The 15,114-nt window shown below is 52.8% G+C and overlaps 1 protein-coding gene across 3 annotated transcripts in view; it reads left to right on the top strand.

The window, feature by feature from the left end:
• The window catches only part of RGS9 (regulator of G protein signaling 9), a 33,831-nt gene extending 21,905 nt beyond the window's left edge, over positions 1 to 11,926 (top strand). For 2 of the 3 annotated variants that reach the window (XM_075441148.1, XM_075441147.1), the window contains exons 12-17: positions 1,419 to 1,532; positions 2,540 to 2,655; positions 3,121 to 3,208; positions 3,735 to 3,873; positions 4,908 to 4,993; positions 6,376 to 8,725. In XM_075441148.1, the coding sequence (XP_075297263.1) occupies positions 1,419 to 1,532; positions 2,540 to 2,655; positions 3,121 to 3,208; positions 3,735 to 3,873; positions 4,908 to 4,993; positions 6,376 to 6,547 (715 nt within the window). In that variant the 3' untranslated portion in view covers positions 6,548 to 8,725. Of the gene's footprint in view, positions 1 to 1,418; positions 1,533 to 2,539; positions 2,656 to 3,120; positions 3,209 to 3,734; positions 3,874 to 4,907; positions 4,994 to 6,375; positions 8,726 to 9,902; positions 10,289 to 11,742 lie in introns of those variants that run through there. The other variant, XM_075441146.1, reaches the window with a different exon arrangement.
• Positions 11,927 to 15,114: the final 3,188 nt, after the last annotated feature.

Genomic DNA, 15,114 nt, shown 5'->3' with positions numbered 1-15,114 from the left:
GAAAGCAATGCGGTCTCCTGAGAACCACAACTTGCAAGGCACCAGCAGTCCTGCTCGTTTCATCTGTCACTGACTCCCAGGTCGCTTAGAACTCTCCTGCCTCAATTTTCCAAAGTGTGAACTGGAGCTGGGGACACCTTCTAGCAATTTTGTGTCTCGTAATGCTTTGGCAATGGAGCTTTTCGTTCATTAGTCCTAGTCTTCTGATGGGATAACACCTACTACCTAGATCAAAAAATCCTTGGGAAATTTGGATCTCCATCTCTGCTGCAGGATTGGCTCCAAATCAGATGATTATTGATGAGGAAAAGAGCAGCCACTAGGTAGTGTGTGTGCATTGGAGCATTGCATTGATTTAGGAGGAGCTGCAAAGCACTAATCATTAAAAGGACAGAGCAACGTTACCTGAGTTGACAGGTTTAGATTTGTGGCTTGATTAGAATATATGGATTGGAGTGGATTGTGCAGGTGCTGAATGCCTTGGCATTTCCGGTGAGAAGACAGGATCGAGCGCCTGCGTGCCAAACCTGTGGTATGCTTTGTGCAGTAGCGTTGTAGAACTGCAGGATCTATGCCAAGGTGCCTGTTAGCAGTGGGTCCTTGGACAGTGCACTCCCAGCTTCGAGCACATGAAAGCAGTGTGGCCTGGAAGGAATTTTAAACGCAGAAACCAGATGGTTTTTTCAAGAATGAAAAAGGGAGGAGAAAGCTAAAATTCCAGGACATTAGTGAAATCGGTTGTAATTACAAGTCTGGCCAATTCAGAAGGTAGGAGAAGTGTTTGTCTGGTGCCTGCTAGGAACAGGAGGCATTTTTGCTTTGTGCCAAGCCCTCAGAGACCTTTGCAGAAGAACGAGCCGTGCGGTAGGCAAGCGGAGGAAAGGAGAAGCGGGATGTGCCCTCGGCACTCCCTCGCCTCTCCCGGAGCTCCCTGGGCTCTCCCATGCCCTGTGGGAAGGCTGCAGAGAACCCACCCGGAGTGAATTCAGCACTTGCTTTCCTCTTCCCCGGCACTTTCCTCTCTGTAATGTGTGGCACAAAACGGTGCAGGATCAGGCCTTTGCCAGTTGGCTGGAGAAGGAGGCAGAAGCCGTTTAGGGGCTTAGTCCTACTTCCTTGAAGTGAAGAGGCAAAAGGAGGTGGTGGAAGAGAGTCTTGGATCTCCCCGCGCTTGAACGCACAAAATCACTGATTTGAAAGAAAACTAGGAGATTAGTGTTTGGGAAATGGAAAAGATTAGCTGAAATGATGAATCAATTTCTCTGGTAAGGCTGGAGCCACGTTCCAGATCCCCGTGCTGATAGCGCTGCACCTCTGAGGATACCTATAGTCTGTGCAGGCATTTACTTGGTTGTAATGGGGCTGGCTGCAATTCTGCCTGCAAATTAATGTTTTAATTTTGTTGAATTTACTTGCAGGCTTGTGAAGTACTCTGAGCAGTTCCTCTCGAATGATCCTATCTTGTCTGGATGTCTCCCCAGCAACCCATGGATTACAGATGACCCTGAGTTCTGGGATCTCAATGCAAAACTGTACGTGTTTGTATTCTTTTGCCAGCTTGTGGTTTACACTGGCCTTCATGCTGATAGAAATCCAAAAAGGGAACCACTGATTTCATCATGATATCTGGTGTCTGATCATGGGCAGGGAAGCTGTCTGACACAGCTTAGCTGCACTAAAGAAACTGTCTCTTGGGAATACTCCATGCTGAACTTCCAGCATTGTCTTCAGGTGGAGCCTTCCTTAAATGACAGAAATTCTTGAAATGATGGTGGGAATATGCACTCCCCTGCAGAGTATGGTATGCAGCCCCTGCTGAGTGGGTCAGATCCTCCCCTTGGATGAGTGATGTCCACTTTTACTTGCACAGGAAAGGAATATGACCAATTACGCCAGGTATGGCACTTGGTTTAGTGTTAACCTTGCTTAAATTAGGTGCTGCCAACAGTGCAGAAATCCAGGGTTCAACTAGTGACCCTTGGTCTTTGCACACCCTTCAGGCTGCTTTTTTAGGAGAGAGTTTGGGTTGGAGGCACATACTGATGGTCCATCACTTCTCCGAGGTCTCCCTTGGTTTTCCTTTCAGATAGTAGTTGCTAATGATGCAGTGGTGTCTCTGGGCTTGAAGCATACAACTTATTACTGATTCTCGTCTGAGACCAGCAATCCTGTTAGAGTGATAATATCCCATTAGACAGCCCCAAAGGATACCTTCACAGAATGCCTTTGAGAAGCAAAGCTTTGGGCAACAACCAGTGCCTCCTCCAGAACAGGACTGAGTCGAACCTCCAGCGAAGCTGGGCCGTCATTGTGAGAGCAGCATAAATCCGAGATAAATCCTCATCCCACTGTGTACTAAGTTGTTTAATTACAGCTTACTTAGCGGGCTGGCTTTGGGAGCTCATTACAGCATTCTGGAAAACGGAGAGTGCTGAGAAGTCTCTTGGCGTTCCAGCAAAGGACATTTTGGTTTTAATTAATCTGCCAATTAGATGGGCCACATGCAACTGGCAGTGCTGTTTATTTTCAACCTGTGCAGAGTGGAAATCCCCACCAGAATGCGTGTGGAGCGATGGGCCTTCAACTTCAGCGAGCTGATCCGGGACCCGAAAGGTCGCCAGAACTTCCAGCTCTTCCTGAGGAAGGAGTTCAGCGGTGGGTCTGCTGTGTCTCCGTCTTTGTCCCTGCCTAAGGCCAGGAAGCAGAGGCAGGGTCCTGGTGGCAATCCGTGCCTTTGCAGAGGGTGCTGTGAGCTGGGACGATGACGAAATCACGACGTAAAGGCAGCAGCGGTGATTTCGGAGGCGATGGCTGTGCAGCCGGGGCGTGCAATACCATCTAGTGGCACAGGACACAAGATACAGCCCGGGACACTCCCTCGCACGCTGGAGCTGGCTGAGTGCACCAGCTCTTCAGGTGTCCTTGGTCCCTGAGCAGAGAGCAAGGGACAGGCGGTTTCCTCCTTCAGTCCCGAGCGGATTTTCAAGTTGGCTGTAAGAATCGGAGAGACTGGTTTGGGGCCAACACATGTTGAGTCAAACACATTCAGTTTAGGAGTTAGTAAACGGGATTGCGTTTTCCTCGGTCTCGCGCTCTGCTGACTGTGTCCTTGTTACGCAGGAGAGAACCTGAGTTTCTGGGAAGCCTGTGAGGATCTCAAGTATGGAGACCAATCCAAGGTCAAAGAAAAAGCAGAAGAAATTTACAAGTGGGTGTGATAATCTTACATTCTTAAATGCTTTGTACATGAGTCCCATCACCTTCTTCCACATGTTGTCATTCTCCAAATAATTACTCAGACTTTTCTTTTCAAGATGTCATCAAATGTGGCTGTCCTATGTCCCCACATAGGAAAGGAGCATTTGAAGACGAAAGCATAACTATTGTTTTGTTACAGAGTTACTTTTCCTTTCTGTTCTCCACTGTTGTGTTTAGGTCTTAGCATGTAATTTAGAGCTGTGGAATAGCAAAGATCTTGGGGCTGCCACGAGGAGAGTGGAAAGACCTTTTTTGCTTCCCGTGGGCTAAAATTTGGTTTATATTGTGTGTAACGGTGCGAGAGGAAGTGACTGCATGTGGCACTGTTGAAGAGGAGATTGACTGCCCAAAATTAGGACAGCAAATTCTAGTGGGGAGCTGAAGGGACTTCTCCTTTCATGCACAGACAGAGGACTCTCCAGGACCTCTCCAGTTGTTAACGCCACTGTGCCACTGTCGATTCCTTCTCCTTGCAGGCTCTTCCTGGCTCCAGGAGCAAGGCGCTGGATTAACATTGATGGCACAACAATGGGCATCACGGTCAAAGGCCTCAAGCACCCTCACCGTTATGTTTTAGATGCCGCTCAGACCCACATTTACATGCTGATGAAAAAGGTTTGTTACTTGTTTGCAGAGCCTTAGGGGGATTCCGGTTCTCTGGGCCTTTCCATGCCTTTGGGTGCTATCAGCTGTCACTTCCAAGTAGCCTTTGTTTGAAAATCCCTCAAATTTGCTGACTTAAGCAAGCACTCGTTCAGGCCTTTCTATTTTGCTGCTGCTGCTTCTGTCTAAGGCAGCATGTCCCCAGGGTGGCGGAGGTCAGGTGTCTGCTGGAAGTCCTGCTTTCTCATACCAGCTTGGTCCCAGCTCATTCAAAGCTTGAACAAATCTTGTAACGTCACTCCAGTAGTTCCACTTTGTGTGCCACATCAGGTATCCCTGTGGTGGGATGCTTGTATCCAGCTGGATTTCGGCAGTGGGTGGGAAAGGTAGTCACAGTTGTGGTGTAACGGTATGAGTTTTCTACCAAGAGCATAACCAGACCCATCTCAAGTTTTACTCAGTTGTTTCACACCTTTTTCTGCGGTTGTGTGGACGAACACCCTTTTTTAGGTCTGACTGTTGCAACAGGCTGTGGGCTGATGTCAGCATGCAGTATGTCGTTGCTTGCATTAGATCGTGGTGACCACAAATAACCTGCAGCTCCTGAGCGGTGCAAAATCCACCTAGCAGGAAGGGGCATTATGGGCCAGAGCAGCAGCTAATGCACGCTGACACCGAAAGCAGCAGAACTATACTGATCTTCGCTAGTTGCTGCAAAATTCGGCTCCTGAAACGTGAGCACTTCACCCTGCAATGACTATGAGACACCCCTGGCCTGGGTGAAGCTCAGTTCAGACCTTTTGGTCTGGATCTTACCTGGGAAACTTTATTGTGAGATGGAAAATCCTGGGAGTTTTACACCAAGATGAAAGGGTATTGGTTTAAATAGCTACATTTGCCTGAAAGATGCAAAATCCCTTGGGCCTCTGGGGGGAGAGTATCTAGTTCCCAGCCTCCCTGGCTCCTGAGCAGCTGTATTTGGTGGTGATTTTCATAAGGGTGTTTGCAGCCCACAACCACCAGTTTCTCTTTTTTTCTCCTAGTAGGACTCCTATGGCCGCTACTTAAAGTCTCCAATATACAAGGAAATGCTGGCCAAGGCTGTCGTGCCACAAGAGACTGTCAAAAAAAGGCAAGTGAAACCAGGTGTAATTGTGGGTTTTGTTTTTCTTGTTGTAGCAAGGGTAGAAAAAGCCTGAGTTGCAGCAAAATTACTATGATTTAGATGTTCACTTAATTAAATAAAATTTTTCACTAAGGAGATGCCTTGCTTTGAGACTGATTATACTGTTTATTTGTGAGCCCTTTGGCAGTGGCTTGTGTGCAGTCAGAGTTGACGATTGCTCGGCTGCCTTGTCTGTTGGCTCTGTTCAGAAGCGCTGTGGTTGTCGAGTTAGTCGTGGCTGGTTTCCTGGAGGGAGAGCGCGCTGTGTACGGGGCATGGGAAGACTCCCGCCCGTGAAACACTGGCTGCCAGAGATGAGACAGAGCCGGAGCAGGGTCCTCCATGGGTTCTGCTCAGCTCTGCCTGGACAGAGCCGCTGACCCCCTGCAACGCAAAGGTGACACTTGGGAACAAGCAGCACCTCACTTGTGAGTGATGCTGGCACAAGGTAGACAGACCTAGGTGGGGCAGGCTTGCCATGGATTTTTCCCAACCAAGATGAAGGTTGTCTAGCAAATTTAAGCCATTTGATCTGCAGTTGTTTCTTAAAGCCGAGCGTGCAGTGTCAGAGCTGGACTTGGGTAGTGTGCTTCTTTCTCTGTTCCTCTTCAACCTGGCAAGCAAGAAAGAGGAGTCATGGACTTTTACGCGATTGTTTCATCTAAAGCCCATTTCGAGTCAGTGGAAAAAAACCCTCCTGCTGGCTTGCCCGGGGTTTGGTTAGTTTTTCCCTGAGCCACACATCACAAGGTCGCTGGCAGATACTGGTTAATCCTGGTAACTACATGTTTGTCAGTGCTTGTTCGGGATGCTCAATACTCAGTGTCCTGGGTAAGCTAAAGAGTTAGTCCCTCATCCAGAGGTGGTTCAGCGTTTGTTTCCACTGCTGCTGGTGATGCCTTTGATGAAGCAGGTAGCAGGTGGGTTTTGGGGGTATCACAGACACCAGAAACACCCACACTGATCCCTAGCTTGGTCTTACTGAGGGCACTAGAAAGAATTCCACTGATGGCAGTTGTTTGGCTCCACACTGAGTGTTAGTTATGTGCAAACGCTTACAACAAAAAGGGTGATGTACTGGCGATCTCTTCGCCCTGGGGTCCCTCCTGAGGACCAGGAACAGGACTGCCTTTGTGCTTTTAGCAGTTTTGTAGCTGATGTGTGGCACCGAGTGAGTCCTGCTTTAAGCAACCTCGTCTGCATTTGCCCTTGGTCGTTGTTGTGTGGGTGACTGTGGCACGTCTGTGTCTGGGTTTAGCTTCCTGGTAAGTTGGCTTACCAGGGGTGAGATTTTGGTGCACTTCTACTTTTCAGTAATGCCCTGCTTCTTTCTCTCGCTCTCTGCCCAGCTCCACTTTCCCGTTCGGACGCCGTCAACTCCGCTCCAGCCCCAGCCCCGTCATCCTGAGGCAGCAGGAGGAAGAGGCCAAAGCCAAAGAAGCTGCCACGACGGTGGACATCACACAGGTCATGAGCAAGCTGGATCGCAGGAGCCAGCTCCAGAAGGAACCTCCCAAGTAGGCTCTGAGCCCCACAGGGTACAGCGCAGGGAAAAGACAAGCCGAGGCTGGCGTTGAGCTTCGTCTCCCCTTCCTGAAGGTGTCAGTGCTGCTTTAGGTTTCCCGGGCCAGCTTTGCCAGCAGCCTGCTTCCTGCACGCTGCCATGGCTTCTGGAGCAGCAGATGTCACTTCCCAGGCACGGGAGTGCTGCTGGAGCCAGGCTGCTGGCCCTGCCGGACTCAGGGCACGGGGCCCCGGCTCCCTTCCCCGCACCTCTCGGAGCCTCCTGGCTGCCCCGAGCCCCTCCGGAGGCTGGGACGACCTGGCTGCCTCGTCCTGCCTCCTGCTCCTCCAGGAGCTGGGATGGCACAAGGCAGAGTCAAGCTCTGCCATCCCAGTCCTTCGGGTTCAAATCTGAACACAAGGAAGAACTTCTTCACTCTGAGGGTGACGGAGCACTGGAGCAGGTTGCCTGGAGGGGTTGTGGAGTCTCCTTCTCTGGAGATATTCAAACCCCGCCTGGTCCTGTGCAGCCTGCTCTGGGTGACCCTGCTTTGGCAGGGGGTTGGACCAGATGATCCCCAGAGGTCCCTTCCAACCCCCATCATGCTGTGGTTCAAATCAGCCTTCCTCGAGACAGAGGTGTGTGACCCATGGGGAGCAGGGCAAGGGGTCCACGTCAGGGCACGTCTGCGCTGGCGTCCATCCTCTCCGGGGGTCTGCGCCCTCCCAAAGGGTGCACCCCGGGCACCCCCTGAGAGGAGCGCACCCCTCACTTGCAATATCCTGCACCTCCGAGCCAGTGCGAAGGAGCCGCAGGCAGAAGAGCGGGGCAGACTTTGTGGGAGAACGGCAGGATGAGTGTTTCTGAAGGTTTAGTTGACCCTTTGAATTTTAATGACACTGCCGATTCCCCCCGGCACGTTGGAGATGATCAGTGGAAAGCTCTGCTCTCCCCTGCGACTCCCTCGCACGATGAGCTGGGTGTGCAGGCACAGAGAGCCGTCTGGCAAGGAGGGCTTGAGAGGTGCAGCCGCCGCTTGGTGTTTCTTTTATCAAATCCTTCCTACCTCTTGTCTTGTCTTTTTCCTGCTCTTCTATTTTTTTGTTGTTAAAAAAACCTGACAGGAGGTAGTTCCAGTTGTCACTGGCTTGTAGCCCAGAGGCAAGGAAGAACCAGGGCAGAGGTGTTAAGAGCTGACTTCAGCTTAAAGTAGTGGGTTTTTTTCGTTTGCTCTGTCTCTTGCTCTTTAGAATGAGGCAACCTAAAATGCTACGTTAGTGCTAAAGAGCTCAGGGAGATTCCAGGCTTTGCTGGGAAACCCCGGTGTGTCTGGACCAGGCCCATGATTACCAGAAGTGCGAAGATTCCTGCAAAGCCCGGTAAAGGGAATTGGGGGAGGCAGAGAAGTTTCCTTGTTTGTTAAAATTTAGGGGAAGCAGAGGGACTGAGTGGGAAGGGCTGAGATCTGGGAAGCTTTTTCACTCCTGTTTGTATTTTCGTCTGCTTTTTCTATGGGTAGGGTTTTACAGGAACTGGGAGATGGAGGGAGCTGGACGTGAGTGGGAGCCCTCGGGTACCAGGGCGCACGCAGACCAGCCCGTCGCGACGGGGAGATAGTCAGGCGATCGCTGTGTCCCGAGCAGCTCTGAACAGCGATTCTTGCCCTCCCTGTGCGTGTTATGAGGGCTGCATGGTCTGATCTGGTGTCGCTGCAGAACTAGTCTCTGTCGCTTTGCAGCTGAGCTGGGGAGATTTCCGTGACCTCCGTTAACCTGACAGTGATATAAACCTTTTTAGAGGAATTGAAACCAAGCTGCACGAGTCTTTTGCTCGGATGTCAAGGTCTGCTTGCTGAGTCTCTGCTCTTATTCCCAGTGGAAGCAATGGCAAATTTTGCAATTCCGTACGGGTGAGCAGGCTCAGACCCTAGGTTTTTTTTAATTCTGCTTAAAACCACAAGGCTTTTTTAGTGGGATGCTAAGCACCGTCAACCTACCTTGATATAAGAGCTCTGAAGGATACTCAAGAACTTGGCAGGGTTGGGCCAAAGCTGCTTGGATGCGATGAGCTCTACAGCCTCTTCAACGTTTGTACAACGTGGAGCACTGAGCGTGTTGGGAGTGCCAGTATGTAGTAACATGTGGAAGATAAGTCAGGCTGTAAATAATAAATAACAGATCTGTGTGTTCCAGTCAGTCCCTCTGATTCTACTTTTGGTTTGTCTGCAGCTTTGCTTTTTGTGTTCTCTCTATCCATTCTTTTCTCTGATTTTTCATCATCTCAGCTTTGCATCGCTGTCCCCATGACGTGGGTCAATGCTGCGCGCTCTGATGTCACTGTTGCTTGTGACACACCAGTCCTACCCTGGCAGGCAGCAGCTGGCTCTGCGCAGAGGCCGAATGAGCTGGCGTGGCCCTGTGTGCCGCTCCTCACTCCCTTGCTGTTCGGTCCCTGAAGAGGAAGGTCGCCTGGTACAAAGTGTGACCGCGGTACAAACTGAACTTCACTTCATGCCAGCCAAGGAGTTGTTTGTTTCCATTGGAAATCAGAGCAATATGTTGTTTCATTTCTTGGCCGTCACTTCCATGCATTTATCTGTCTAATGAAAATAAATGTAGAAAATGAAAAAAGAGCTGAGTTCATCCTTCTCTGTCTTGTCTCAGTGTGTTCATCCTTCACTGAGTCATCTCTCTGCCATGCGTGCGTGTGTTTTCTGTATGTGCCGCTGCTCCCGGCTCTCCTCTGTGGCCACTTGAGCTGCATTTCATTCCTGCGGGCAGTGAGGCCTTGGGAAACAGGGGGGACCCCCGGCATGCAGCGTGTCCTCTGCACTTGGGCTTGTTCTGAGGCTGAATTAGCTGAGCTGGAGACCTCGCAGCACCAGCCAGGGATACTGGCGGCTTCAGCACAAAATGTGGCTTCTTATGTCATGAGTCATCAGAGTTTGGAGCTTGGTGTCCTGTTTCTCCGCCACCGCAGCAGCCAGCTGTGTGTGACATGGTTCTGCTGTTCATAACCACGATAGCGTTCTCGGGACAGCAGCCTCCTCCGCGCCTGGAGCTCATCGTTGTGAGGGACGAGACAAGCTGGTGTCTCCTGCAGCATCCCGGTGGGTGCGGGGCCCGGGCTGGTAGCGATGGCCCCGCTGCTTTCCACGGGCAGGTTGCGACACCTGCGCTCCCCTGCTGCGGGAGGGCAGGGAGGGGGACAGAGCCGCAGAGAGGGGGTCCCAGCCTTGGCGGGGGGCTGCTGGCTGGTCCCGGCCAGTGGCACCCAGCCCTTGTTTTCCTCCTGACGAAGCCCGGGGAGGCCAGCCGCTGGTCTGCAGCCCCTCCGTGCCTAATGGACCCTCTCTGCCTTTCCTCCCCGCAGCCATGCCACCGCGCCGGCTGGGCCCTTCGCCCGGCTCTCTACGCTGGCACCCCGCCATCGCTGCCTGCGGGCCCCGGCAGCCTGCCTGCCCCCGGCCCCCCGGCCCTGCCCCGCTGCACCGCCGGCCCCTCGCCCATCGGCCTGGCGCTGGGCAGCACCGCGGGCACCCAGCAGGAGCCAGAGGGGCCCAGCCCAGCACCCTTCCCCTCGGGCAGCGCGTCCCGCATGGCCGCCCCGTCCCTCGGCCGGCTCCTGAAGAGGGGCTGCTGGACCTCGCCCGCCTTCGCCGCGCTCTCGCCCAGGTGCCCGGCCGTGCCCCGCGGGAAGGTGCAGCCGCTGGGCCAGCGGGAGCGGCGGCTCCGTCGCGACGCCAAGGCGGTGAGCAGGTGAGCACCGCGCCGGCACCCGGAAACCCTCACGGAGGGCTCGTCTCCGGGACCGTCCTGGTTTGTAATTAGCCAGAGGTTGGAGTAGCGTCGGCTGAGCGCCTTACGGTGGGCCTTGTGCTTCGTGTTCCAGTCAGCTGCCGCCATCTCCCCCCAGGTCTGCCCGCTGGGGGGCTGCCTGCCATGGCGGCTGCCAGGGCCGGGCGCCGGCTCTGCTCCTCCCTGGCCTCAGGCGAGAAAATGGAGGCTCTGCGCCTTCCCGCTGGCCCCGAGGCGTGGCACAGCCGGGGCTGCTGGGGGACGGCGTGGCACAGCCGGGGCTGCCCACGCTGCCCGTCCCCTCCTGCCCCATGCCCCCGAGCCTCCGCACACTGAGCAGCCCGGGGGAGATGGCCACCCTCTTGCGTGAGACAGCCCCAGCCCAGTGCGAGCTCCATGTTTGTGTTTGCCCTCACATCAAGCAGCTTTGCAGGCCGGGGGGCCTTGCTGCCCTGCGTACGTTACCAGAAGCTTGTCCTGTTCGGTTATTTTGTTGGTTTTGGAGACGAGCGCGAGGTCTTTGCACCAGCAAAGTCAGGGAGGGGTTTGGGTGCTCTGAGCCAGGGACACCTGGCATCCCCACGAGTCCTCCCTGCAAGCCTGGGCCATGCTGTGAGCCCACCTGACCGTCGCCTTTCCCACAACTGCATCCAAAACCCACCACCGGCGCTCGGGCTGCCGGCCCCAAATCACGGCCAGGCCGCTCAAAGCACCTCTTCCCCTCGGCTCCTTGCGCTTCTTCTCTGTATTGGATGTGTTTTCTGATGGGAAACGGGCAAGGGGCCATGCTGGCTTACGCCTCCTGTACATGGTGTAAAGCCCCCAGGTTTTACTTCCGATCCCTGAATTTGGAAAACCGCTCATACATTGGTGTTTTTTCTAGAGCATTGGTTCAGGTTTGGTTTAACAATTGGAAAGTCAGAGGAGACCCAGAAGCAACAAGGGAGGAGAAGTCTTGAGGGAGAGTCAGAAAGCGTTTGTCATTCCAGAGCAGGATGCGTAAGAATGGGGATTTTTTCGCCGGCGGGGCTGTCACTGTCAAAACCAAATCCTGTCCGTGTACCTCACTAGGAGTAATGTGTCCTCAAACTCTTTTAATCCACCTCTGCTGCTGACCAAGTGGATGAGTCCACATTATAAATTCAAAAGCACAAACCTGAGGGCTCCCTCTCCACCTGGCTCTGTGGTCTGGCTGTGCCGGAGCTGTGTCACGCAGCAGTTTTGCTTCAAAGGGGTGGGACTGCACATTTCCTTCATTTTCCCTCTCTACAGGCTTGTGCCCAGGAGTTTTGCTTTGGGATTTGGGGTTTGAATAGTGGAAAACTCAAAGCCAGACTCCGTGCTGCGTGTTCGGTGTCTCAGAGAGCACGTCCAAAACTGCTGTATGCATGATGAGTTTTTATTTCATAACACAGCTTCTTCCAGATAAAAATGGATGCTCCTTTGGAGAGCCGAATCTACCCCACAGACTCTGAGCAGGGAGAGGACAACCACTGCCGAGCTCGCAAGGAGTCGGCGAAGGAGGTGATCTGCCCTTGGGAGAACCCCACGGAGGAGGGCAGAGCTGGGTAACAAGCAGCCCAGACATGGACCCTCGGTTTTCAGGCCTGAGACCACAAAGTTTGCCACTTATGGCTCAGTTTATGGGCCGTGCTGTTGAAGAAGTGCATTAGAGCCATCCTTCAGCATCAAGGAAGCTCAGATTGTCACAGCTATGAGTAACGGACCCTGGTGTACCCATCTGTTGGTAATTCAAGTATTTGAAGCATTTCTGGACTGGTTTCCTTTCCTATCTTTTATATATTCAGATCTATTTGCTACAAATTTCTTGATAAATGAACCTCGTTTCTTGCCTTATAGCAGATGGAGAATGTATGTGTGTGTATATATATATATATATCTCCTGGGAAATGGTGTCTTATTGGAATGACTTGCCTGGCCATGAGGTGCCAACACGCAGTACACAGCACAGCTGGAGTGGAGCTCGCAGGCATTTTCCAGACTAGGACTCAGACTTCGATGCCAAGATCAGGGCATGTTTGTGTCCCCACATTGGGTCCACCTCCTGCTATTAATAACAGTTTTTACTTTGAAAGCAAGTTCATTAAGAGACAGCTGATTGCTGGGGAAAACAAAGCCCTCATGAGAAGCTGTGTACTGTATGGCATAGCATCATTCCTTAATCCACACCAAAAATGATCCCAAAGATCAAGCAGTGCCGGAGAAGAGCAAAGGCTCCACAGCACTTCTGCATGAGCTCCAGTTTCCCTCACGCAGCCTCTCCATGCTGGGATGGGTTTGGAAACTGCACCCCTGGATAATCCAAAACAAATCCGTGCTGGTGTTCTGGGCCTCGCCAGACTTAGACTGATGCGTTGCCATGGTTTTTACCTGTGTTCTTATCAGGAGTGTTAGAACGTGGCTTTCCTTATGTCATGGCAGTGTTCAAAGATGGTTTTTCTGTTTGAGTGTGGAGGTTTCCTAGATGTGTGTGATGTAGGTCACTACTCTGTGATTTGGCCATGCGGCCTGTGACTTTCAGTGTTGCTGTCTTGTACTTTCTAATTGCAAAAGGAGCTTTGCCGGTGTGGCTGACGTGGTTCGTCATGCTGACTTCTGCTGTGGGATTTAAAGTTTCTCCTCACACTTGCTCAGTGGTCCCCATTTCCCCAGGTCTGGAATGACACTTCTGATCCCAGGGCAGTTTGGGAGAGTCAGGGGGCTGTTTCTGTTTCCAAAGACTCTTTCCCAGGGGAGCAGAAAGACGCACTGCCCCAGAGCAAAGGTCGAGCAGGAGGGTGCTGCCCCACACTGCCCGTGACTCTTCTCTTTGTACAACTGCACGTTTGCTCTTGCTGGCTTTGCTTTGTCAGGAAGACCTGGTTCTGCTCTGGCAGTCGCTAGCAGTGGCCACGTATTGCTCACGAGAGACAAATGTGGTGTTTTTTGTGTTTGTTTATGTTAATATTTTTACTCAGCGGCTCCTGACGGGACACTGGTAATGCATAATCCAGGAGACATGACAGGAAGACATTGTGATGTGCAAGAGTTGAAAATATTATATATATGTACATATTATAATAGCTGTCCTACAATTAATATGTCTGTCATTGGTTTGGGGCTCCTCTTGTGCACCTCCTTGCCCTTTACTCCAGAAGCCAACTGCAGCCACAGATCAGCAGCATGTGTCTGGGGCTGGGACGCAGCTCACGCTCTGTGGAGACAGTGAACATCGTCGCACGGAACCCAGCCGTCTGTGGTTTCCTCCTCTCCAGCCCTCCTGGCGTGCATGGAGCCAGGGTGGGCACTCAGCACCAGCTCCCCAGGCTGGCCTCCTCACCACCTCGGCCCACACGTCCTCAGCTTGCTGGAGAAGACGTGCATCTTGTCCCAGTTTCACAAGCTGATGAACGCATGCATTCTCCATGAAGAACTTGGGCACTACTCTTATGTATTCTGTGCTTAGCAAGAGTGACATAACTGGTGCTAGATAACACCCAGGTACTGTGAGAACCTCTTTGTAGTGGTGGACAGTTTGCTAGCCACAGGGAAGAGAGAGTGCACCAAGAAACTCTTGTCAAAGAGCTGGCCCTCACCCGTGCTGGCCTCAGTGAGCGGCAGCACTTCCTTCCCTGCAAAGAGGTGCAGAGGGAAGTATTTGTAGAAATATCACTGAGTTTATTTCCAGTGACCTGGGGCAATCAGCGTTTCATCTCCAGACACGGCTTCGTGGCTGCTGAGCGGGGCCCAGGCTGAGCTGTGCTGGCTCTCCGGTGGGGCACACAGAGGTGACAGGAAGCTCACGCTCTCGGGTGACCTCTTCTGCTCCTTAGGGGATGGGCTGTGTGGATCTCCCCATCTTTGTCGAGGAATCAGATAGTGCCTTGGCCTCATGTTCTTCTTCCAAATCAGAGGAAGGACTTCAGGATCCAAAACTGAGTGCTCTGTCAGGGCCTGGACACCCTGGTACAATTACACCCAGACAGACAGATGCATATGTGTCCCAGAGGTAAGCACTGGGAGCCTCCAACATTTATCCCTCCAGGGCACGGCTTTTTATCCTCAGTTTCTTTCAACTTGAGGACTCCTACAGTTTTTTCCCCTGGGGGGGATCGGCCCCCACATCGTGCATCTCAAGCCCGTGCCTTGCTTTCCTTCCTTGGTCCCTCCGCCCCTGGACCCCCCAGGCTCCCGTCGACTGCAGGCTGGAAACGGCTGTTCCGGAGGCCCCGGACCCCTCCTGCCACCGCGCTGTGCTGTGCAGTGACATCTGAAGATCTCGCCCCGGCTGGAGGCCGGGCGTGCGGGAGTCGGGAGCGCTTTCAGCTCGAGCAGTTCAAATCCCCTCGCTGTGCAGGAGCCCATTTAACGCTGCCTGGAGTCACCTGGAAGAATTAGCTCACTGCAGCAACTTAGACATCCAAGGTATTCCGATAATGTGAGGGATGTGGAAGGTTAATGACTGGAAAAAGTGATCGCTCCCTGTGGGCAGTTTCTCAGAAAACTCCCTGCTGCTTGGCTGACAGAAGAAAGGAGACTCCGGCAGCAGTGAGGAAGCCCCGAGCCTTCGCTGCAGCCTCTCGGCTCTCCAGCCTCCCACGGCCACGGGGGCTCATGGCTGGCACAGCCTCACGGAGCAGCCATGGCCCCGCTCCGGCTTGTCAGGGCTGGAGGAGCTCCCTGTGCTCCAGGTCTGAGCTTATGTACTGTGATGGTCAGGCTTCAGATACTGTTTGAATGAACCTGGAAGGAAGACGCTTACTTAGCCGTGTGGTTTTACAACATGC

This window comes from Opisthocomus hoazin, chromosome 21 (assembly GCF_030867145.1).
Source record: "Opisthocomus hoazin isolate bOpiHoa1 chromosome 21, bOpiHoa1.hap1, whole genome shotgun sequence".
Classification (NCBI taxonomy): Eukaryota; Metazoa; Chordata; class Aves; order Opisthocomiformes; family Opisthocomidae; genus Opisthocomus; species Opisthocomus hoazin.
Note: the sequence above shows the minus strand (reverse complement) of the source record. Positions and strands in the feature narration are given on the sequence as shown.